The sequence below is a fragment of the Orbicella faveolata genome, unplaced genomic scaffold, assembly GCF_042242905.1.
Source record: "Orbicella faveolata isolate gen_17 unplaced genomic scaffold, um_ofav_v1 contig_12, whole genome shotgun sequence".
Lineage (NCBI taxonomy): Eukaryota > Metazoa > Cnidaria > Anthozoa > Scleractinia > Merulinidae > Orbicella > Orbicella faveolata.
The window spans coordinates 24,202,102-24,225,580 of NW_028301539.1; the positions used below are offsets into that span (position 1 = coordinate 24,202,102).

At 36.7% G+C, this 23,479-nt stretch overlaps 2 protein-coding genes across 4 annotated transcripts in view; both read left to right on the plus strand.

Annotated features, from left to right (window-relative positions):
• The first annotated feature begins 19 nt into the window (after window positions 1-19).
• LOC110059552 (translocon-associated protein subunit gamma-like) lies at window positions 20-3,965 on the plus strand. Its single transcript, XM_020766261.2, has 5 exons — window positions 20-190; window positions 295-421; window positions 1,805-1,897; window positions 2,796-2,927; window positions 3,826-3,965. Exons 1-5 carry the CDS (start codon window positions 64-66, stop codon window positions 3,893-3,895), a joined length of 549 nt encoding a protein of 182 aa, XP_020621920.1. The 5' UTR covers window positions 20-63; the 3' UTR covers window positions 3,896-3,965.
• Window positions 3,966-5,992: 2,027 nt separating this feature from the next.
• The window catches only part of LOC110059501 (ATP-dependent chromatin remodeler CHD4-like), a 34,435-nt gene continuing 16,948 nt past the window's right edge, over window positions 5,993-23,479 (plus strand). For 2 of the 3 annotated variants that reach the window (XM_020766194.2, XM_020766196.2), the window contains exons 1-24: window positions 5,993-6,216; window positions 8,397-8,503; window positions 8,952-9,062; window positions 9,369-9,680; window positions 11,821-11,977; window positions 12,979-13,242; window positions 13,337-13,365; window positions 14,092-14,235; window positions 14,506-14,682; window positions 15,348-15,414; window positions 15,503-15,549; window positions 15,690-15,767; window positions 16,030-16,244; window positions 16,726-16,830; window positions 17,269-17,307; window positions 17,651-17,735; window positions 19,333-19,398; window positions 19,993-20,184; window positions 20,816-20,952; window positions 21,356-21,419; window positions 21,676-21,813; window positions 22,180-22,301; window positions 22,697-22,870; window positions 23,196-23,334. In XM_020766194.2, the coding sequence (XP_020621853.2) occupies window positions 6,159-6,216; window positions 8,397-8,503; window positions 8,952-9,062; window positions 9,369-9,680; window positions 11,821-11,977; window positions 12,979-13,242; window positions 13,337-13,365; window positions 14,092-14,235; window positions 14,506-14,682; window positions 15,348-15,414; window positions 15,503-15,549; window positions 15,690-15,767; window positions 16,030-16,244; window positions 16,726-16,830; window positions 17,269-17,307; window positions 17,651-17,735; window positions 19,333-19,398; window positions 19,993-20,184; window positions 20,816-20,952; window positions 21,356-21,419; window positions 21,676-21,813; window positions 22,180-22,301; window positions 22,697-22,870; window positions 23,196-23,334 (3,027 nt within the window). In that variant the 5' untranslated portion in view covers window positions 5,993-6,158. The remainder of the gene's footprint in view (window positions 6,217-8,396; window positions 8,504-8,951; window positions 9,063-9,368; window positions 9,681-11,820; window positions 11,978-12,978; window positions 13,243-13,336; window positions 13,366-14,091; window positions 14,236-14,505; window positions 14,683-15,347; window positions 15,415-15,502; window positions 15,550-15,689; window positions 15,768-16,029; window positions 16,245-16,725; window positions 16,831-17,268; window positions 17,308-17,650; window positions 17,736-19,332; window positions 19,399-19,992; window positions 20,185-20,815; window positions 20,953-21,355; window positions 21,420-21,675; window positions 21,814-22,179; window positions 22,302-22,696; window positions 22,871-23,195; window positions 23,335-23,479) is intronic. The other variant, XM_020766195.2, reaches the window with a different exon arrangement.

Here is a 23,479-nt window from a genome sequence, read left to right on the forward strand (position 1 = left end):
AGTTGTATTTTAGAACCCGGTCCTACTCTTCTATTTCCTCTTTCCCGTGCCAACTCATTCATCATGGCGGTCGGCAAAAAACTCACTAAAGAAGACGAAATTTTGCTGCAAAACTTCAGTAGAACCGTCTCCACTAAATCTTCAGCATTGTTCTATGCCAACGCGTTCTTCGTCTCAGCCATTCCCCTCTGTAAGCATGTCGTTTTAGTATTTATTTCACTATTTTACATTATTGCATGTGCTCTTTGTTTGAATCAGAAATTGTGTGTAAGGGATTTGTGAAACTGATTTCAGGGCTGTTTTGGAGGATTCACCAGATGGACCCCTATTCTTCTGGTATCATGTTTGTTGTGATGACTCTGATCAGCACGTGGCTAGTGGCTTTTGCCTACAAGAACGTGAAATTTCAATTGAAACATAAGTGAGTATAAGGTTACAGGAAACCTTCAATATAGCTTTCCAAACACTTAGGTCATTTTAAATGTATATATGTTTCCTAATTTTATTTGTCCGCAATCACTTAGCCCTGATTTTGCGACTGAACATGGAAGATAAAGTGAGAATTTTTAGACTTCATATGATGAAGAGCTGTAGGTTTTCATTTTAAATTCATTTATTTCTTCAAATTTTTTTTTGTTACATGCAGGCTTTTTTTGAGCCTCACTGGCTCAGCAGCAGTGGCACATCTAGGGGAGGGACCTGGGGGTCCCATCCCCAATTATTTTGGGTAAAAAAAAATGAAGAAAGAAGAAGGAAGAAAAGCCGGCAGGACAAGCACCCCCCCCCCCTTCCCCCTCCTGGATCTGCCACTGAGTAGTCCTGCATAAATGCGATATTATTTTAGACCAGTGAATCAAATATGTGCTAATAATCTCTACATTATTTATCCCAAGTGTGTTTCAGGGCACACTCAACTTTATAGCAATTGGGTAATCAGATTGTGTTTGATTGATTTGGTCCCTGAGCATACATAAATGATAATCTAGATACAGAAACTGGTAACATATATCTCTTTTTTCATATATCTCATTTAACTGATATTGTTGAGGACAAATTCACACAACCACAATCCAGGTTAAAAAATTCTGTGTGCCCCAAGGAGTCAAAATCCGCAACCCTTGATATACTGTGACATATGCTAACCACAAAGCTACTGAGGGCACTAAGTTCATGTGTGGCATTTGTCCTGCATATTGTTAGGATCAACAATATTGAAAGTTTCCAGTATAGTGATAAATGAATCCTTTTGCGCTATGTAGCATAAAGAAGATAGGTTGAAGTACATGTCGGTAGAGTGAGGAGCGATGGCCTCATGATTAGTATGCTTGTCTCTAGATCGAGTGGTCTGGGTTTGAGCCTTGGCCAGGGACATTGCATTGTGTTCTTGGGCAAGACACTTTACTCTCACAGTACCTCTCTCCACCCAGGTGTATAAATGGGTTCCGGCAAAATTAATGCTGGGGGTATCCTTGCAATGGACTAGCATCCCATCCAGGGGGCGGTAGAAATACTCCTAGTTACTTCATGCTCTAGAAACCAGGATAAGTTCCGGCCTGATGGGCCACTTGGCTCATATGAAGACTTAACCTACCTTACATGTTAGTAAAAGATGATAAATACATTATGGTAAAATATCATTGTTAATTAGTTGGTCATACTTAGGTTAACAAATTTACTAATACAATAGTTTAACCAAGCTTAAATGTGTTTGCCATGTTGAATGTCAATCATTATGTAAACTGTAGCTGTACATGTATACTGTAGTTATAGCTTTTAAGTGTATTGTGTTACATGTTTATTTCAGGATAGCCCAGCGTCGAGATGCTTCAGTTACCAAAGAAGTTAGCATGGAGCTTGATTCTAACAAGAAGCTGACACGCCAAGAAAAGGATGAAAGGTTGAAATAAAATTTCATCCAGCTTAAACATCTTTTATGTGTTATAATACATACAACTGACTCTCAATGATTCAAACCTTCAAGGAAAATCAAGGAAAGTTTGAGTTATTGAGGGATTGTGCTATCGGGAGGTGGCAATGAATCACTGAAAAATTTGGAAATAGAACTATTTGTTTCAGTAAGGTTCATAACAAAGAAAGAGTAGCACAAGAACAGTAGTTTGCAAACATAATAAATCATAACAGATCTGAAGAGAATAAAACATAAGAGAGCAGCAGACAAATACTTTGGTTAGCTGCTGCAGTACATAGCTGCAACAATTTGTTTTAATAAAAAGAGAAAAGGACCACTCAAAAATAGTCTTGTAATCATCTCTGATACTTCACACTAATCTCTTTCAGCCCATCACTCAGAAAAACTTTGACAAATTGGACTTTGACCAATGAAGTTTGAGAGAAAATGACCTGAAAGAATAGAATTGCTTCAAATTAGCAGGAGGTTTAATTTTGGACGGGTTTGAGTAACCAAGGGTAATACCAGTCCGTGAAAGAGGCAAATCCAGGGGAAATCAAGTTTGGTTTGGGTTAAGGGGAAATTCAAGCTCTCTGGAGTTCAAATTATAGGGGGTAAACCACATTGATTTTGTGTTTTCAGTTTATGTTTGTACCATGTTAAAGGTTCCTTTTTCTGTATGCAGTGTAGAAAAACAGTTATTTATCCCTATTTAAACTCAGCAGCAATAGATGAGCTTGGGATTAGTTCCTTTAAGGAGGTGGAGCCATGTGTGTTGAAGCCTAGTGCTTACCTATTTAATTGGCTGCAATTTTAATGGTTATGTAAGTCTGTGTAAAATGATAATGTTGTAAAACCAATGTTAAGTTATGACTTTGTTTTGTAGAATCCTTTGGAAAAAGAACAAGGTTGCTGAAACTGAAGCCATCACTTTCTCCATATTTTACAACAATGCCCTGTACCTATTCTTGATTCTGATAGCATCATTTTATGTTCTGCGAACATTCAATCCTGCTGCGTATCCTTTACATTATCTACCTCTTTTATGGGAATTGTTACTAAGGGACAGGTTGGTGGTAGGCTTGATTACTAACCCTTCCTAGTTTGTCAGTGCTGGCTCTGCTAAACCAGGAGGTTCTTCATTCCCTTCAATTTGAAAAAAGTCTTAGTAGAAGTGCTTGTTGATTTTCTCCCACTGTCAGGTCAAGGCTGTGCTCTAACAGCACCCGTTCACCTCAGGTAACCGGCTTCCATCTTTAGGTGACAAGAAAAACATACCAAGTTGCCTGCCCGGACAACCTCCTTTTTGAGATTTAAATTAGAGATGAAAACAGTCTCGCAATTATTTGTCATTCCCTTTTTGATTTCTTATATAATGAATTTTACAACACAAAGACAAAATGACTGAATCCAGAATGTTTAAATCCATCTGGGAAGTCAAAACATGGGTGGTTCAATGGCTCGGTTCGATGCGTACGTTTAACACTGGCCTGCAGTGATACAGACAGCAGTTTCCTTGTATACTTCGTGTAGCACCAACAAAAAGTCTTCTTAGTTATTGTCATTTGTGTAATGTGCATTAATTTTTCTACATATATCAACCATTTTAAGTAAAAAATGTGTGAATTTCGTTTTTCATTGTGGACCTTTGACAACAGTATTACAAGAAAATTACATGAGACCCTTTTATCTTTGGCGTCTGTAAATAGGACGTTTTTATTTGAGGGTCAACTGGTTATCATATATTAATTAATAATATTATTAGATAATTTTAACATATTCATTTACTAATATTAGGTGAAAATGTTTTGTCACTTGTTTGAGACTAGTGAAAAGCCAAGTTTTAAACTTCACAGATTTGTCGCTAATTTGCATGTACACCTTGCTGTCATGGCATTTCCTTAACAGCATTTTAGAAACTATCTGCTGTCCACATCCTTAGCTGGTGGTGTGCTAGCTTTGCTGTCAACTGGATCATCTGCTTGAGAAGGAAAAGGATCAAAGTGGCTCAGCTGTCTTCCATTTATTGATTTTAATAAATGACATAGTTAAAAGATTTACTGTGTTCCATTATTTTTTGTACTATCTTTTTTTTCTGAACTATTCATCATTAACCTTTTCAATCCCACCTGGAAATATAAAATAATACTCCTTGTTGATTGATACTCATTCCTCTGAGAAAAACTTTGTAGAGTTTGTTGATACATCAAGAGAATACCCTCAGTTGATGCTTTCCTTTATCACTGTCATTGATCAATACTCTAAAGGAATTTCTTTATACTGATTGCTCTAACTTGGGATAAAATCACTTTGATCTCAAGATAGTGGCAGACAATACTTCTCGTAATCAGGCACTCTGTTTTGGTCCAAACAATAGATGTGAACATTGATACTTTGCGATCCCATAAGATACAATACCACTCCACAGCCTATGCTTATTCCAATCCAAAGGATGTCTTACTGTGGCAGTTGACTATAACATTACTCTGAATTACTAAAAATAAACATTTTGCTTTAAGCCACTCAAAACATAGATAAAAGCATTCTCTTGAAGTTCTGATGCACTTGTTTCACAGCCTTGTGATTAGGATGTAGTGTGATTATCGCTGACAGGTCTAATTTGGTTTCCAGGAGGACCCATGAAAGGTTTCATTCTTTTGCCAAGCATGAAAACATTTAAAAGGAACTTGGCTATTGACTCAAGATTACTGCCTTGGCTAGTTTATGAAGTTGGGAGATAGGATGCACATTGCTTCAGAAGTACAAAAATACTAATAACTGGGGACTCAGCTACAGAAGGGTGACTTAAGTTTTGAAGGAGTGTTCACAAGTGTAGTATGTACTCCTAAAAAGTTCCATCAACAAAATGCTTGTCTGCGGTTTTTAGTAGTCTTGTATGTTATGATTATCCTGCCATGCGAGTTCTTCGAAATATATGAATGATAGTATTATTTTAATGTCAAGCCATAGTAACAGAGTAATTAATCCAATGAAGATTATATTCAGACAAAATTCCTGGTCAAACAGTTCACACCAATGTATTTATCTGTGCATCTTTTTCTTTTTTGCAAGACACTGAACTATTGCAAAAATTAAGATGGAAAGGTAGATCTTTTTCAAAATTTGCAATAGTGGAAGGGGGATCATTTGTTTCGGATTTTAGAAAATATCCATATGCACCCCGTGGAAGGTCTCTGGAAATTCCAAATTGTGTGGGAGAGAGGGTCCTAAAAGCCAAAAATTGCAAAGAAAAGTATAATGCTAAACTGGAATTTCTGAAGGGTTGGATGATTCAAACACCTTGCATCTTACATGAGGGGGGGGGGGGGAGGGTATGGATTTACTGAAATATTTTTTTAAAAAGTTGAAAACTGAAAAAAGGTTGAGGAAAGAAGAAATTACAAGGAATACAGCATTACCCTTTTCAACCCAGTTAAAAAACAACAAAAACAATAAGTTGCATTTAGCTCCATAAATTAGGCATCTTTTATTTACTATGAGCTAAGGGGGATGCTAAAGGGAGTGGTATTCAACTGCAAAGCTGGATTCTGTCAATCAACTAAGTATTCAGCCAATCACAGAGAGTTAGCTTATTATGGACTATCTATTATTTTAAAATTTAGCCAACTCCTTGAATCGGTGGTTGAGGAGAATTCAAAATTTGATCAACTTTTATGAACACTTGAATTTTTTATTTTGTTCTGTTTATTTGTTCAAGTAAAATACATGTTACCCAAATCTAAAACTTCATTTCAGTTACTAAAGTTTTGTGGTGAGTTTTGTACACTTTGCCGGTTACCATGTGAAAAAGCAGGATTTTTCAGCAAGGAGTTCTGCAGGATCTCAGTGAAAAGGAAACTCTTTTGTCACGTGATGATTCGTAAGGAGAAAACAGAAACACTCATTCCTAATAAATGCGTTTATTCCAAAACGGTAAATTATCTGTTTAAGAATGAGGGTCCTTAAGATACCCAGTACATATATTGTTTTTGACTGCAAGAAATTGTTTCATTTTGTGCAACATTACGCGAGAAAACTTAAACGACACAACGGTGTTTTGATCAATCTTTCAGTTTCTCCCTAGTTAACACAAGTTCAGGTTGGCGACCGGCCGCCGACAAAGGCAGCTGCGCAAGTCGCAGTCGCCATCTTTCGGAAACTAAGAATTTTTCCACATTTCTCTCTGTAATTTATTTCCTATTTCACCGGCTTTCTAAGCTCCATTTCTGCCCATATGTGACGACTAAAAATGTCCTCGACCAACAGTAGAAAGAAAGAATTACAATCCTCAACGGAAGGCTCAAACGGTAGGTAGCGTAATTTCCGTGATTTCCATGTGTCTTTATGATAATCTTACTATTTCGGGTGAATTTGACATTTGTTGCGTTTGCGTCTGGAACTGAATGTAAAAGCATTTAGATGAGCAAGATTTTTGCTTCTTCTAAAATTTTGATGTGAAATACTTCGTTTGTGAGTAAGAAAATGTTATGTTTTCAAGCGTGATGTTTGTGTTTTGAGAATTGGCGCGTTCATCGCATTTACAGTCGAGTGTATGGCATATGCTTTGTTAGGGGATGCCCTCTTGTTTTATACTTCTTCATGTATTATTACGATGGCAGCTTCCCCAAAAGGTCAATCTGTTAAGAACAAAAGGATTTTAGCTGCATTTTCCCTTCTGGAGGGAGTTTTCCTCGCTTTAACCTCGTGAATTTAAAAGTTCGCGCTGTCCGAGATGTGAAGTCGCTCCGGTCTCGCCGAGCTTTAGAACCGTGTGGGATTTGGGCAAGAATCGGAAAATATTCACTGCGCAAAAATGTTGGATTTCCATTCAATAACTCGTAACTAATCGTGTCTGGTAGAGGTCAACAAACGCAAATTGCCACAGTCAAGAATAGGGAATTTTTATTCTGCATTTTAAGACACTCAACATAGTTTTTTAAATTAAACCGCTTGCCGGCTTCTCCGTTCTCTTGTCGTCATATCGAGACGGCAAATCTTAGGTAAAATTGGTTAAAATGCTATGTGGTTTATGTTGTTTAGGGAGGCGATTAGTATATGGTAATGAATGTATATGTACAGTTGAAGGATCGCTCCCCTTCTAGCAGGGAAAGGATCGCAGGCTCTCTGTAAGGCATTTCTTGCGGGCAATATTGTTTCAGATTCTTAACGTTTGTGTCCCTGCATGAGTAGAGGAGAAGGGGTGACTTTTAGCTTCTTGCACATAATTTAATTTCCAGTTAAACTCGGTAAAGTAAACTAAAAATATCCAGCAGTGGCCAAATTTGAGGAATTTGTTGGAATGAGGAATCATAGAGCATTTTTGCATCTCCCACGTATCTGTCTCTTGAGACCAGTTTGTGGCTCATTTTTGGAAGGAAAAAAACTGCTTGCTTCATCTCAAATTCTGCCATGAAAATAAATGGTCAGAAATTTCCTGATTGCTTGAGTTTGAGATTCGTATCAATTTTGAAAGGTGAATACTAGATATGTGTTATTTTCCAGCAGGGAGGTCTGTATTGGGAAAACTGTGCCCTACAAAGCTATTGGAAACAGTAGCACAACTTATCAGTCGATCTCACCAAAGCACCCCTGCAGCCAAAAGTACGAAGGCCAATTAGAAAAGTAGATTAAAACAAAATTATTTACAGTAGGGTAATGCAAAAATCCTGGAAGGGCATGGTGTGCTGCGAAATTCATAAAGACCACAAAGGTGTCAAGAAAAAACTTTTAATTATTTTAACTTTTGAGGGTGGATAATTAAAATTGTAAGAAACAAAATCATGAATATTGTGCTTCAAGGACAGATTTATTTTCAATTGACTTATTTGTGTGACCTTTTGAAGATATTATCTTCAAAACCTGTTCAAGCATATAGCAGCTAATCGAAGCAGACCTCTCCATTTTGTAAGCAATGTATCCACCACTTCTTCATAGCTCTCCTTTGCTTTACTTGTTATTGTATGACCAGCAAAGCACAAGATTATGCACTATTACAGAGCCGAACTGCTAACAACCAAACAAACTCTCCCAACTTTGAAACACTCATTTGAATTTACATGCATCAACCTTTTTTGCCATTGTGTTGTTCCAGAAAGTACCCCCTCCCCCTCCCCAATGGAGATATTTTTCCTGTCTGAATCTTTAAAGGTGAATAGAGATAAACTCGCTAAGGTCAATCATTGATGGAAGTGTAAAAAAATGCAAAGGATCAATGAGTTACGAAAATAGATCAACACAGCTATTTCACCTGAAGAATATGCTAATATGTGAGTGTATGCACCACGATATGCTAATCCATAGTATTTACCACAAAGTACATAGGGAAAGGTGTTATTAAAAATGGAAGTAGATCCATGCATGTAACTACTTTTTCAAGTGCAAATGTTACACTAACCATAACGTTATCAAGGCTTGCAGTGACAATTTACTATTATTTGCTATTTGGATTTTCCGTTCATGAGATGTAATATGTGCATGTTGTGAGCAGATGCTGATGGTGAGAGACCTCAAGCTAAGAAAAGAAGGACAGAGGATTCTGGATCAGCAAAGAGCACCCAAAATGGAAAGAAGCGTAAGAGAGAGGATGATAATGAGGTGAGGTATTGATTCACACAGCAACTGAGTGAGTGAAGATTATTTTGGAAAAATTGAATAGTGACGTTTAGGATGCTGCTTTTCTTCTTTTTCTCCTGAAGTTTTATTAAAGGGTACTTTTAAGAAATGGAAAGTTCACGAATGTTAAATGATAACAAGCTAAGCAGAGCATAATATTATCATGTGAACAACGTTTTGCTTTGTGTTCTAGTTCAAACTTAAGATCAGGATACCTCAGTTTTGTGGGAATTAGAAAATAACAACCTAAGTCCATCACATTTCTTCAGGATATAATCAGGATATAATTTTTTATGTTGTTTTCTTGTTCACTTTAAATTGGACCAGAAACAGTCAGCAGCTGAAGTTATCATTTCTGATAGTACACCTTTAATAAGCATGCATTGGTATTGTTTATGACTGTCAGTTGTCACATCCTGATACTTCACAGGAAGATGCAAATGTCTTGGATGATGAACTGACTGTAAAGAAGTCAAATGCAGCCTCAGATAAAGACTCTCTTTCTGGGGACACAAATGTAAATGCTGATGAAAACAAGGAAGTAAGTGCATCTTATTTATAATCCCACCTAAAACCCCTTAGGAAGATGAATAACCATAATAACCACTTAATAGATATAAAGATTTTTGTTAAGATGCTCAATTTTGAGGTCTCGGGACAGAAGGAATTTCATTCAAATAATGGTTTGAATACAAGAGTAATAAAGAACAAGGTTTTTTTCATTACAGAGTAGGGAATAGTGGACATATGTGTATGTTTAAATAGCTTGTAGACCTAATACTACAGTCAGTTTGGGAGAATATAAAAGTACATGTACTTATTTCTGTCAATATGACATCTTTTTCAGGATGAACAGTCAAAAGCCGAAGCAGTTGCAAAGCATTTTGGTCTTAACAATGTTGAAGTGAATCTTTCGGAAGAGAATGAACAAGGAATGACCTATTTGAAGTTCAACAAACTGATACGACCCCTGATTGTTGAAGCCAATCCTGGAACAGCACATACCAAGGTCAACTCGCTTCTTGGAGCAATTTGGAGTGACTACAAGAGGAAGAAAGGCAAAGACACCAGCTCTTCAAATACACCAAGTCCTAAAGCAGCCGGAAAAGCTAAGAAGCAGAAAAACACATCCAAATCTACCAAGGCATCCAAACAATCTGTAAGCATGAATATGGTGCATAGACTCCACGAATAGCAAGTTAAAGTTGATTAATAGCTAACAGGGCTGTCATAAAGGGCCGTTGAGTAACCTGTAACACCTGTTACAGCTGAGTATGCTTGATTTTTCCTTGATGCTGCGGGTGAAATTGCCTGTGGTTGATAGAATTCAACTACAAAGTAACAAGTTTGCTACAGGTGTGGAGAACAAGGCTACAGGGGACTCAAAACTTAACAACAGCCATGGCTAAGTGCCTGATATATTGTAATCTTTGTCTCTAAACATACAGAACATACAGACAGGGTCTGACATACTTGTGAATATATGAATCTATACAGGAGTAACCTTTTGCAAATGTGCCTGTCTTTGATGTGTGAACAGTAATATATAGATTTAGGCCAGCCTAAAAGCGTTGCTCCTGGGCCGGGTTGTTCAAAGCCTGATGAAGATGACCCAGAAAAAGGTAGAATTTTGCTTTGAGTTTTGTAACTTTGCGGTGAGGTTTCTGTATATTGTTTGGCCTTCTGTTTTGAGTTTTAATAATCACCATATACACAAAACAAAACAGCAAAAAGCATTTGTATAGAAGAAAAAGTTATAATTCGATTAACTTTTAATCCTGGGTTAGCGTAAACCGGCTTCCGAACAATCCTGCCCTGTTTCCAACAAGCTAACCCAATATGAGCCCACGATCCAATCAATAAGCAGCACTTGGTCAGCGGTCAACTTCAAAAAAACACATGACCTCAAGGAGCTGTAAACTTGAGCCCGCGATATGGTCACGTGATACTGGTCAGCGGATACCTTGTTTTGACAGGTGTCAATTGATCACAACATGGATGTCCAATATCAAGGAAGTACACAGTAAACCAAGGCTGCGTGTCTCTGTCAACCTATTATTTGAAGTGTGGCTGCCATGTTGGGCAACTCTGCCGTCGCCGTCGTCACCATGTGTATGCACCCACGAGTAATACTGCTAGCCATGATAACCATGAGAAAATCAACTGTTGGGTTTCCTTTTCTTTCCTATATGAGTATGGGGCTCCGCTTGGCAGCCCTTCGGGCTGCTGGAGCTCCGCTAATATCATATGGCTAGCTTTGCCAAAGTGAACCAAATTTGGCACTCATGGACACAAGGAGATACTTGGGCATGCTCCCAACCATATACAAACACTCAATTTTTAACCGCCAAAAGTCAGCGCCTCCTTACAGGTCCCTACAGTGAGTGGTCTCAAGGATGGTAGCCATTGTATTACACTGTATGTGTAGTTTACCTACATTGCAGTCAGGCCTCGAAACTAACAGTAGCCAACTAGCCTCAGACTAGTAAAAATTCCATTTTGGCTAGTGGTTTTTGCGCTTCACTAGCCATTTTGGCTAGTGAAAATGAAAATTTGTGAGCACTGCAGGCCCAGAGGAAACCACTTAAAAGTTACTTTCAAATTTTTTACAAAACGAAATCGAGTCAAAGGCTGCAGAATTTAAAAAATCGGCTGTAATAAATGTCATATAATTTATTAGCCCAAACAAGAACTTTAAATTACTAAAATGTGTAAGAATGATTGACTTTTTTTGTTTGTTTTTTCCCTTAGTAAAAAGCAACGAATGACAAACATAAAATGAACTGCTTGCCGCTAATGATAAGTCATGCATGAAATCATGCGGAACTCTAGGGATCATGTTTCATGCGCGCAGCATCTGGAGGTCATGTATGCTTTCAAAAAAGTAAAAAATTCGCAGTTATTCGAAAATTTGAATGGTGCCTATATAATATTGATGGCTATGTTTGTAAATAAAGTTAAGATGGAATAAATTGTTGTGTTCATGAGAAATCGTTAATTGGCATTTTGAAAGAAAGGAATGATTTTCGGCAGCGAGTTGCGAAGTTCTCTGGGAATTTCTCATGGGAGTGAAAACTTCGGTTTTCATTGTTGAGCGATGCCTATAATTATTATAACATCGTGGCCTATGTTTGCAAATGTCTGCATCTGGCTAGCGAAAAATTTGTTTTGGTTAGTGAAGCAAACCAGTCACTAGCCACTGGGCTAGCAAGCTGAAAAGTTAGTCTCAAGCCCTGGCAGTGGGGTATATTAAACATACTTTTAAATCATTCTGTGTTTTTTAAATGCCTGTTGTGTAGAAGGAGATTGTTGAGTTATCAGATGGAGATGACTCTGAACCTGTGTCTGGTCCTGAAATGGAGGATGATGATGAAGTCGTTGGTGAAAAGAATGGCACTTCAAAACAAAGAACTAAGATTAAAATGGTTTTTAAACCAAAATCAAAGGGAGCTAAAGGTTAGTTTGATGGCTAATTCCTCTCTTTCTTTTTTGCTTAATTGTACATCCCTGTTTTATGAAACTGTATATTTATCCAGTCAACATTTCACATTTGAATGGAGGTTCATTGTCAGTTTTGATTGCCTCACTGAGAAGGGGTATGTTTGAATGAAGTAATAGGTAATAAAGAATTGGTTCATGCGTGCATGCGTATATGGATCTATGGATGCATGTGGCAAGCTTGGAGAGCATGGGGGAAGCATAAGAGTTGCTCAAGGTGTGGCAGAGAGCAACTCTAGCTTGAGTGCTCTCCAAACTTCCCAAGTGCATCCATAACTCGATTAATATGCACAGCTAAAACCATGAACCAATTCTTTTATAACATAAGGACAACAACTTGTGTGTGAGAACACCTTTTATTTGTGATTGACTGCAAAGATCTCACAATGCACAGTGAAGGAAAACAAAGGATCCTATTGCGTGGTTAAAAACGCTGAGCCATCAGTTGAGTGACAGTTGAAGGAAAACACTTCATCTGGTTCCTAAAATTGTCAATGAAAAATTCACTTCTTCAAATTAATGAAAATAAGAAAACAAAGTCAAGACCACTCAATAAAAATGTAGACAAACAAAGTCAAAATACTCAAGTTTTAGTAAACATCTTAGCTTGGCAAAAGTCAAAGGCTTGAAGTTGGGTTTGGATCATTTAGAATGATGTTTACATTGCTGAAACTTGCAGCTAAACTCAACAAAAATTTTGCACCTAAAGTGAAACTGCACCCGTCATGTTTACGTATAAATAGAGATTTTTACTGTAGTTCAATAGCTCGATATTTACAAAAATTTATTGATTTACATTAGTTGCTTTGCACTCTTTACTTTCCTTAACACCCTGTTTCCAGTACAGTTTGAGTTGTGAATTGTTATTTACAGTGCTTGTCAATACTTTCCCAACTTAGACTGAAAACCTAGTCCTAGTTAGATACTTAGAAGTAATTTGAGGGGGATTTGTATCATAGGAGACAAAAAAGCAAAAATCCAGGATGATGACAGTGACCGAGGAAGTGAGGCCAGCTCAGGTAGCAGATCAAAAAGGACTAATGGCAGAGCAAGTGGTAAAGCTAAGGCTAACAAGAAAAAGACTGATGAGGCAGTTGATGAAGACAGTGATACAAGCCAAGCTAGCGGAAAACCCATCAAGAAAAAGGCAAGAAGCACACTGAAAATGAAAAAGGAAAAGGTTATCATCAGCAAAAAGAAGAAAGAAAGGAAGAAAAGTACTGGTAAGACTCTTAGATGAAGCTGTACTCAATTGACTTTTAATTGAGCATCTTTTACTTGTGGTGCCATTTTAACTGTTTGATCTTTTTTTTGTAGGGAATGATGAAGATAACGTTATGAGTGTGGTAAGTCTTATTAACACTGTGCATTTTCTCATGTGGAGTACCCTGAAATGAAGGAGTAGTATCCCTTCATTGGGGGTATAAATGTTCAAATTCCTGTAGTTTCTAAATGCTACTGAAGCTGCCTTAAGAACTCTTATTAGCTGTATGAACTGGTTGGCTTATTATAGTAATAATATAAGTTTTGCGCTGTAGCCTGAATAATTAGGAATCAGATTGTAAAAATTAATTAAGAGCCTAGGGAATCGGCAGTCGTTAAATGCTTGCAGGTAGTTTTGCTGATGAAAAGTTTGCAAACATCAGTAGGTCAGGTGGAAAAGTAGTCACTCTACCAAGAAATAGTGCTTTTACTCTCAGTAGTAATACTAGAGTTTGAGTCTGGTAGACTTTCTTTATAACAATCTGATCTCTTATCTTGTACATCAATTCAAAATATTAGCGAACTGGCCATTAGAGAAGCAGCTTGTAGGCAAAACAAATGGTTATCAGCCAAGGGATAAGAATTTTTGACCACAGAAAATTGTACAGTTAATTGAAAGTGGAAAATAGTTGTTTTGGATAATTGGCATTTGAATGTAATGAAATTTACTATGTACTGTACCAGATGATGTTTAATGCATACCCCTCACTGAATGTTGTAAAAATAAGTACTGTTAACTAATTGTTAAGGAGTTCAGAGCATGTTTTGCATTGGTGATGATAGATTCCATGTTAATTGTTCCATGTTAGGATGAACATCAGGATTACTGTGAGGAATGTGAAGAGGGTGGAGACCTGTTACTCTGTGATACATGCACACTGTCATTTCACTTGAGATGTCTTGATCCTCCACTTGATGAGCCACCACAGGGACGTTGGAGTTGTCCTGTCTGTGTAAGTGAATGACTCTGCAAATCTATAATAACAAACTTTGCTTTCAATGAGTTTTTGAGTAGCTAAAAGAGACAACATACAATCTTCCCACCATTAATCCTCCATTTTGTTAGACCTACTGTATAAAAGTCCTCTGTACTGCAAATTTTAAAAAGTTTGAAGAAATTCTTTCCTTTGGTTTGCTTCACCTGGCCATTTCATTTTTATGTTAATTGGCTTGTTTAAGCCTTATTTTATGGTGTGCTGACTTAGGAAAATTATCTCTTGCAGGAAGATGAAATGACAAGCGATTCTAGTGAAGACATGCACAGCGATTATTGCCGCGTGTGTAAAGATGGCGGACAATTGCTTTGTTGTGACAGCTGTCCATCAGCTTATCACTTGCACTGCTTGATTCCACCCATGAAAAAAATACCTGGTGGAGACTGGAGGTGTCCAAGATGCAAGGTAATCAGAGCAGTCACTGTTTGCTGTGGTTGCCTAATTGCTTCTAGTAGAATTCTACTGGTATACTAATGCAAATGCTGTAATCTGATTGGCTGAGCCATTGAACACTATCAGCCATTAGCGTGCAGTGGCTGGAGGTCATCTATGAAATGACAATGTTTTTTTTGTTTTTCTGAAGTTTTGCAGGAAAATTTTGATGCAAATGGATAATTAAATTCCCAAGAAGTCTAAATGAAGGACATTTATGGTTTCTTGACTTTTGAAAAAGTTGAAATTATTGAAAAAACTAATGCGCACCCGCACACAACTTCAATTTAAATGACAAGTCAATCAAAGCGATCTCTTTCAGGGCAAAGTCTAATAATATGTCAAGAAATAATTGGAACCATTACTTGAAGTAAATTTTAGTAAGAATTCTACTAAAACAATTAGATTATTCGCTCTTGATTTCTATAATGTGATAGTTGATTCGGCCTTCAACATCATCAACTATCACCTCATAGAAATCTTGACCTCGTAATCTAATTGTTAATTAGTAGAATGTTAAATTTTCTTAGTATAATGCAAATTCTGCAATCTGATTGTCCAAGCTATTGTACACTTGTACTCTTATACATAGTGAAAATGTTGATCTAATTTAATTCAAATTATGTTTTTCCTCGTAGAGTGAACCACTAAAAGGCAAAGTTGAGAGAATTCTCCACTGGCGTTATGTTAACCTTCCAGTTGAAGGTAGTACATTGTTACATTTTTTCAGTCCAGTATCGAAACCTTAATTTTTAACTTGGGAATATTTGTCAATGTATCCAATTTGTTTAAGGTACTGTGCTTGATGCAGATGGGAACGAAGAGCTAACTGAACCTGAGGTGTGTATATTTTATGGCAGTAAAGAGATCAAGTATTATTCAGTTGCAGTTAATATTCTTTCCAGATTGTTTTGTGGCACAAGTGGTGATAAATTACAATTTTAGGTTTTTATTTTTAATGTACGTTAACTTTTTTTCAGACCTATGAAACAAGGGAATTCTTTGTCAAATGGGTGGACATGTCTTACTGGAATTGTTCATGGATAACTGAACTTCAGGTATATGTTTGAGTTTACTAGTAACAGGGATTTTTGAGATCCTTTGAGATCAAAGAGAAAAAGAGAAGGCAACCATCCTTAGTTAACAATATCGTAAATCCTCGAATTAGCACCTCCCTCAAATAAGTACTCCCTTCAAATAAGCACCCCTCCTATCAGCCGAAATTTAAAATAAGCAGCCCCTCGAATAAGCGCCCCCCTCCCCATCTAGCCTAGATGGTTCATTGAACTGACATGTTATTTTATTGTTGTGAATGTGTAGCTGGAGATTTACCACCCCAGCATGTACCGAGCATACTTCCGTAAGAATGACATGGAAGAACCTCCTCCAGTTGATGATGGTGACGAAGACAAGGAGACACCAGCACATGTTATACAAAACAGTAAGGCAGAGGATGAGAGTAACCTGGAGGCAAGGTTTTACAGATATGGAGTGCGACCAGAGTGGCTACAGATTCATCGCATCTTGAGACATAGGTCAGAAACCTATATAGAGCATGTGTGTTACTCTGTGCTGCATTATCTGGTGATGAGAAAAGGGAGGTTTTACATAATATTTTATTGTCAACTCAAAGTGCAACAACAGGGATGTTTTGAGACTATAAAACAGAAATCAGGCTAAGAAATAGATCTTAGGAGTTGTTTCATATGTCAAAAACAAACTAAGGTGTATTCAATGGTTAGCTCAGCAGACTAAAGGACATTAATTTGTGTAAATATATTCTTATATAATAGATTTTCCCCAAACTTAAACTGCAATCAGATAATGAATTACATAAGTCATAATTCAAGAAAAAATGAGGGTCACTGATTTCATTTCAAAGATAAATTGTGTGGAAAAATACTTTAATTTGAAACATGCAAGAGGCTTGACATTGTCTCCAGATTTGTAGGTTTCCATTGTTTCTAGTGTAGTGGCTATCGATTCAGGCTAAGAGATGCACTTTGTCCTATACAGGGTTACAAAGCAATCCAAAGAAATGTATTTTATCAAATGGCGAGATGTTCCATATAACCTGAGTACATGGGAAAACACAGAAGATCCTGTGAACTCTCAAATCAGGTTTGTGTATTTTTCTTTTCGGTTTGTGTTTTGTTGTCCAGAAAAGAAAAAAATATATATAACTGGGCTTTTATTACTGCATTACATTGTTCTCTAATGCCTTTTCTCTTCACCCAGTGTAGAATTCCTGAATGTTGCACAAAATAAAGTGATGAAAATTCTAGTGAACATTAATCTGTCTTGTGCAATGAAAAATGCAATAAAAAAAATCTTGAAAATTTTTTTTTTTGTTATTATTACTTGTAAATGTTAAGTTACAGCTTTAGGGTGTTTGATCTTTATAATGGTCAGTTATTTAGGTTACAATGCAACTTATCTTTCTTTCAATTCAAAAAATGTACATTTGTCGTATTTCGTAGCAAGTGTGTACCTTATGTTTTAAGTGTAGGACCAATAATGTTTGTTTGAGTAAATAACAATTTCTTTTTGTTTCCAAAGTGATTTCAAGGACCACATAGCAAAATACAAAGAACTCAGGTGAGGTCTTACTCAACATTAATTTCATTACATATGCTTCCCTTGAAGCTGTGAGGTTGAGTGGTCAGTGTATGATATGTGTCAGTGTACAGTGAGGATAGTAGACCCAATTCATTGCTTCCCAGTAGTGTTAGCCCAGATTCAGTTCTAGAGTTTGACATTGTGACAGGCTGTGTTGAGGCCTTCTTGTTCCGTGGGTCATTGTTCCAGTTTGTTCACTTTCTGCTTTATTCTCTTTCTGACTCCCTTCCTCCCATCCATTACTCCTTCAATGTGGATGTTTAAAAGCAAGGATGGTTCGTTGTTGTCTGTCTCATGGTCGTCTCTTTGTGTAATTCTATAGAGATGCTTATGAGAAGAAAAACAGCACCAGTAAGAAAAAGCCACACAAGCAAAAGAAAGTCAAGAAAGCAGCACCAATTGGTGATGTAAGTTTTGTTCACTTTTGTTCTCTGTATTAATTTAGCAGTGCTAATTCATAATTTGATGGCATTGGCATCTTAAAAAATAACCCTTTTAATCACATATTTAGACATCATATTCATTTTAAATTTAATTCAAGTAGCAGAGCATTACACTGTATTATAACTATCATTAACCTTCTTATGCTGTGTTCGAAAATTAAGATTGAAACATTTTAATATCAATTTGATATAATGTGAAGTGTAAATGGTAACATTTATTTATTTATTGATCAATACCAGCTTGATAACTCATGTTACATGTGTTAATATAATGATTATGAAATAATTAATTGTAAAATAATGATTCGTGTATAATAATTATTACTATGAAAAGTGAGACAGTGAAAATAAATGCAAACTTTAGAAGGTACTGACTAATATTTACTGTAACATTTCATGATTATGAAATAATGTATGAACTTACTGTTCACTGGAAATTTCATCTATTAATTGGTAACCTAAACATCAACTTGATGCATTCAAATTTAATTTTTGATTAATAATCTGTAAGATATTTTGATGTTTAGTACTTCAAAGCCTATGAGCAGTAAATGCTCTATTTACGCTATTAATTTGTACCAGACTGTCCTTACATTCCTGAAATTGTGAGTAATTTTTAAAAAGTGCCACCTTATCTTCTCCACTCATTTTATTTTGGTTCCCCTTAATTTGGGAGAAGAGAGTTTGATGGATGTCGCCTACAGGATAGTGAATCTTGTGAAATCTACTAGAGCGGCAATGGGTGACAAGCAAACTTTGAAGTCTCAGAGGAACATGTGCCTTTTTTACAAATCTTTCATTTACTCACTTCTCATGAAGAATTAGCAGATTTATTTTTAGGGGACTCAAGCAATGACAGCATCTTTGGTACTAAGGAAGAGATTTTATTGCCCATGCCCACCAAAATAAATTGAACTTAGTCCTTTCACGTTGTTTTTTTGCAGAGTACAGCTAAGCAATATGCAAAGATTTTTAGAAAACAGCCCCAAGAAAATATGCACTCTGATTGGTTAAAAATCATGTTTCTATAACTCGATAGAAACACAGAACTAGCACGAGCTGTTGATGTGATGATGGCTCGGATAAAGAGAATTTACATTTTGATGATAAAGTAAACAAGCTGTTTTTCTTTTTTTGTCGGGGTGTTTTCTAAAAGATATAGAAAACATGTTCTTTGTGTTTCTATTGAGTTATAGAAACACTCGTGAAAGTTTGGGAAAACTCAAAAAAACTGTGGAAACACTCGCCTGTGGCTCATGTTCCCACAGCATTTCTCGTTCTCCCAAACTTCCACTTGTGTTTCTATAACTCGATAGAAACACGGTACATGTTTTCTATTTCTTAAATAATGTAGAGTGTGCATAGTCATGGTCTGGGTTATTCTGACTTTACACCAGGATGCACATGGTGTAATGAAGAGGTGTTTGTTGCTTGGTGATTTCAGTGACAAAATCCACAAACTCACTCATAGTTGATTCCCTACCTGCTGTCATAACTGTAATATTTATTATGAAATGTAGATATCTAGTTTTTGCTAATGATGATTTTGTGGCCTGTGTAGGATGAAGATCCTAATTCAGATTCTGAATCATCAAAGGTTGATAATGCAGATAAACCTGAAACCGATGTAAGAGGCTACAGTATAAATAGTAGACTTTAACTTTACAATAGATACTGCTAATTAAATGGCTCTAAACTATAAAGATTTAGTCATACCATTAGAAGGTAATAAACCATAAATGACTACTTGCTTTCTTTTATCAGTGACTGCATGATTTTAAGGAAGAGTAAAATGAAGAAGTAAAAGATAAATACTTTTGGCAATAAACTATAGGAAAAGCTTCAATAAATTTTGCAGTTGATCAAGCTCCCAACATTTGCATAAGAATTGCAAAGTTCCTGCTAAAGCCAAATTCACTTTCCTTGCATCTGCTTTTAACAAATAGCTGTAAAAAACTGTGAGGAACTCATATTTCTTTCAAATCTAACCTTAAACGTTACCCCACAAATCAAAAGCTTTCATTATCCAGTTTGCATTTAAGATTTTTAAGTGAACCCTTAATCACGAACAGTATTGTAACTAAAGGACTGTGTTGGTATTTAAAATGCTTAAGAGTTAAAGTGCTATAATCTGCTGTAAATCATAATTTATTAGGTTCTTGACACTAGGTACATTTAACACTTTTGTAAGTTACAGTACCTTTTTTTGTCATTTCAACAGCCTCGTGATAAGTATGATGAGCAGCCAGACTACATAACAGCATGTGGTGGGAAGCTGCATGATTACCAATTGGAAGGATTAAACTGGTTACGGTTCTCCTGGGCCCAGGGTACAAACACTATCCTGGCTGATGAAATGGGTCTTGGCAAGACAATTCAGACTATAACCTTCTTGTACTCTATCTGGAAGGAGGTTAGTCAATAATTCATTTTATTAACTTTATAAACAATGTACCAGTGTGCTCCCTGCATGTAAGTCTGAAGTGTAAGCAAACAAAAAGGGCCTGATCTGTGTTACATACAAATGTTACTTTAACTTGGAACTACTTCGTTCCTAGAGCTGCCTGTCCATCTTAGTCAGTAGGGCCTTGGCATAAGAAAGGGTGGCTTTGGAGAAACATGATTTTATGAGCTACACTGTAGGCTGGAGGTGCACCATCTATAGGTGCTGCATTGGAATGGTTTTCGATTGAGATCAATCAGTGGCTATTTTCAGGAAGGAAACCTGTATTGAATTAGGAAAATTCATAGTCCAAGAATCCAGCCATCAAATCATGTCTCCAGAACCACCTTTTCTTCATGCCAAGACCCCACTGTCCAAGAGGGACAAGAAGCTCATGGGGACGACAATACAACCCCTTCGATTCACTGGAATTTGAGAGGGATTGTTCTACATGTAGACTATATTTTACTCCATGCCCACAATCTGGGCCTTCACTAGTGCCAAGTTATAGTGGGGAAAATGCTGTTAAATATGCACTAGCAGGATACAAGAACATTATTAACAAATCAATTACTGTTGTCAATTTTGCTGCTTTTCCCAGGGTCACTCTCCAGGTCCGTTTTTAATCAGTGCTCCTTTGTCTACGATTATCAACTGGGAAAGAGAATTTGAATTTTGGGCTCCTGACATGTATGTGGTCACTTATGCTGGAGATAAAGTCTGCAGGGCAACCATCAGGTGTGTTTACACTTAGTTTGTCATCATGATGTTAAGTGCACAATCATACGTATGCATCTTAGATACTCATGATCTTTCTGACACCTAATTAATAATTGTGAAGTCAATCCTGTGATTAACAATGGCATACATGTAGCTCAACACTCGTCTTAAAATTTCATCATTGACAGGTTTTAATGAAGAACCGGCTATTTTTTCAGAGAAATTTGTAGCATGATCAAACTATAGGAAAGGGGAAATTAAATTCAAACAGATGGCAAAAAGTGGGGTAGTTTCCTGGCTATTGAATTAATTTGCAGTTCACTAATATTGGATGAGCAATACTTATTAGTGAAAATAGTTTGAGCAGAGTTGTTTGTCATGTTTGTAGAACTTATTAAATAACAGTATGACATTTTTTCAGGAATAATGATTTTTCTTTCGATGAAGATTCTGTCAAGTCTGGTTTAAAACCTCATAAATTGAAGGTTCGTGTTAAAGCATTGAATCATTAATTCTAAAGCAGTTCTAATGGCAAGTTTAATATTATTGGGCCTTACAATGTATGGTTTTGCTAGTTAAGTAGTTTCATGAGCCCGGAGGGTGAGTTAAATGTAAATAAGCTTATTTGTACTCTACCTATTAGAGTTTGATAATAAATTAGGTCATGGTAACTTAAAATGTGGATTCTAGGCTTATTCCTTTTAGAGTTGTAAAACTGAAACTGTGCACTTTGTTTTGTAGAAGGACCACCCTGTCAAGTTCCAGGTGCTGTTGACGTCATATGAACTTGTTTCAATTGATATGACTACCCTGCAGTCCATTGACTGGGCTGTGCTGGTGGTAGATGAAGCTCACAGACTTAAGAATAAACAGTCTAAGGTGAGACCAGAAACACTCTGTTACAGTTAGTCAAATTATAACACTGTAATTGTGGCATTTTTAGCTGAACCTTTGAAATATCCTGGGCGTATTATGTTGGACCATTTTGTTCTGAAGACGTTTTATCATTAAGTTCTACAACATTACTTATGCAGACTCCCCTGGTTGTAGACAAATTGTCCCCTTTGAGAGGTGTCAGCTTGTGGAAGGTTTAAAATGTAGTGTTGGTATGTCGCTGGGACTACAACTAAGTGTTCGCTTACAGGAGCTGTCTGCCCATGGGAGTGGGAGAGGACTGACTGTACATGCCTTTGTTACAATGTTCTGTGCTATTTTGTTTCTCATTAAATGATTTTTGTGTTTCAGTTTTTCAAGATTTTAAGTGAATATTCTATTGACTATAAGCTGCTGTTGACGGGAACCCCTTTACAAAATAACTTAGAAGAACTGTGGAACCTTCTTAACTTCTTGGATCCGAGAGAGTTTAGGTAGGTTTTTGACCTCTTTTCTATATGATAGAAAAGTGAACAATAATCAAATATTACATGGAAGTTCATTTAAATTAGCCAGCTTTTGCAGCTACATTCCTGACAAGGTCAGACATCTCTGAATTAGTAGGCTAGTAAGGAAAACCGCTTCCCTTAAAACCATACTTATTTATCATACTAAAGTGAGATACAAAGGTTCAGAAATTTTACTAGGCTTTTTCTGTATATGCTACAAAGGGCAGATAACAAATGCTGGCCAAGGTTGCCAAACACAACAAACAACAACATTAGTTTGTCTTCAAAGCATCAAAGAAATGCAAAAGTACACAAACATACTGTACACTCAGATCAACTCAAACCTGATACTACACTTTTTTGCTCTGAATTATTTGCAGAAACCAGAACAGTTTTCTGACAGAGTTTGAGGATGTTGCTAAAGAAGATCAAATCAAGAAGCTTCATGATATCCTGGGTCCTCACATGCTGCGTCGTCTGAAGGCAGATGTCTTGAAAGGAATTCCTTCCAAAAGTGAGCTCATTGTGAGAGTGGAGCTGAGTCCACAGCAAAAGTGAGTTAAAATTACTCCAGTCATCTTGGCTAATGTAAATCACTGAAAATGTCAACATTAAACAGTCATTCCCTCATTTGTCTATCTTTTCCAACATTTAGGTTAATGTTCATGTGTGTATTTGTGCATATAGCTTGATGTTATAGAATTGAAATCCTTGAATCCCTGCAACTTCTAGAAAGATTTGTAGAATCAGCACTTGGTTCCCCTGACTGCAAATCCAGTCAGGTTTGCGATTGTCACAATCCCATTGCTAGCAGCAGCCACTCTTATTTAGATTTAATTTTAGCTGATGAATTTTTTTTCCTTGACTTTTTCTTTTCAGGAAGTACTACAAGTACATTCTAACAAGAAACTTTGAGGCTCTCAATACTAAAGGATCTCACCAAGTGTCCCTATTGAATGTGATGATGGAGCTCAAGAAGTGCTGCAATCATCCTTACTTGTTCTCTTCTGCTGCACTGGTACATTTGATGCACTTCTTTTTCAGTTCCTGTTTCTGGGAATTGACTCACTCAACAGTTTCTATCACCAAAGTTGCTAAGCAGCACAGCATATCCTCATTGTGCCATGCTGGCTGACAATACTTGGAGTTATTGCACTTTTTAC